Source organism: Scomber japonicus, chromosome 15 (assembly GCF_027409825.1).
Source record: "Scomber japonicus isolate fScoJap1 chromosome 15, fScoJap1.pri, whole genome shotgun sequence".
Classification (NCBI taxonomy): Eukaryota; Metazoa; Chordata; class Actinopteri; order Scombriformes; family Scombridae; genus Scomber; species Scomber japonicus.
This window is the reverse complement of record NC_070592.1, coordinates 995782-997190: the sequence shown is the minus strand read 5'-3', so window position 1 is coordinate 997190 and position 1409 is coordinate 995782. Positions and strand designations below refer to the sequence as shown.

The 1409-nt window shown below is 48.1% G+C and overlaps 1 protein-coding gene across 3 annotated transcripts in view; it reads right to left on the bottom strand.

The window, feature by feature from the left end:
* Positions 1–1306: 1306 nt before the first annotated feature.
* The window catches only part of gabpb2a (GA binding protein transcription factor subunit beta 2a), a 10042-nt gene continuing 9939 nt past the window's right edge, over positions 1307–1409 (bottom strand). For all 3 annotated transcript variants that reach the window (XM_053334737.1, XM_053334736.1, XM_053334735.1), the window contains one exon: positions 1307–1409. This exon is cut by the window's right edge and continues 233 nt beyond it. In XM_053334737.1, the coding sequence (XP_053190712.1) occupies positions 1307–1409 (103 nt within the window).

The following is a 1409-nucleotide window of genomic DNA, read 5'->3' as shown; positions in this document are numbered from 1 at the left end:
ATAGGGTTAGGGGTTAGAATGACAGTAATAATTATTAATAGTGATATCACTAACGGGCCCTGTCGGATCCAGCAGCTTCACGAGCAGCTGACGACGTCTTAAATCATAATTAAATGGATTTTCTGGATTTTAACGTTTTTTTAAAATTTCATGATGAAACTTTTTCTATTTTTCTATATTTGAAACATTTGAAACATTTTAAACAGCGAAGTCGAGGGAAGCAAAATAAGTCTGTACAGGAATTATTACAGTTCATAATTCCTTCATCAGCTCGTCCAAAAAAAATAACGAGAACAAAAAAAACAAAAAAACGTCGTAAAAAAACATCAAGCAGGAAAAAAAATCAGTTTAGAGTAAATTAATATTATCGTAGTGTCCAAAAAAAGCTGGAGAGAAAAAAAAAAGTCGCTTTACTGCATCTGTATGTTCACTCACTGGGGATGCAAAATGGTGGAAGCAGGACAGGAAGCTGGACAGGAAGCAGGAAGCTGAACAGGAGGCTGGACAGGAAGCAGGAAGCTGGACAGGAAGCAGGAAGCTGGACAGGAGGCTGGAAAGGAAGCAGGAAGCTGAACAGGAAGCTGGACAGGAGGCTGGACAGGAAGCAGGAAGCTGAACAGGAAGCAGGAAGCTGAACAGGAGGCTGGACAGGAAGCAGGAAGCTGGACAGGAAGCAGGAGGCTGGACAGGAAGCTGCAGGGATCCCAAACTGTCCGACAGAAACTAACGGAAATGAACAAACTGAACCAGCTGCAGTCAGAGGAAGCAGAATGGTCCGATTTGGGATCCCAGACGAGACAAGTAAAAAAAAAAACTAACAGTAAATGTGTCTTTAAGTGACGGCGGTCCCTCTTCCTCCTTCCTACTTCCTCCTTCCTCCTCGCTCCCGTCTGCAGCAAGCATTTTGCTTCCCGCTGACGTTCAGTTTAAACGGGAAGCCGAATGGTTCAGTTTGGGATTCCAGATGAGACAGAAAAGTAAAAAGTAAAAGTGTCTTTGAGTGACGCTCCTTCCTCTTCCTGTGTCTCCTTCCTTCCACTTCCTCTTCCTCTTCCACCATTTTGCATCCCGCTGACGTCGGCAGGTTAAACAGGAAGCAGGAAGTCAATCGTGCGTGACTGGAATCTGCCGTTGAGTCTGTTTCAGTCGGTCGTCACCAATCATTCGGCGGATCCCAAATGCCCCCCCTCCCCTCCCCTCCCACCCCCCCCTCCCATTCTGTAACAGGAAGTAAACCACCGCCGCTGCCTCCTGGTCATGTGATGTCCGTCCATCCCCCCCCCGCCCCTCCCCCTCCCCCTCTCTGTTAGGAGCTCACCTCCGTCGTCTCTCCTCCCGTCTCCACCAGCGTTACCTGCCCCTCCTCCCCCTCCATGATGATGCCCCCCTCCTGCAGCACCACCATCTCC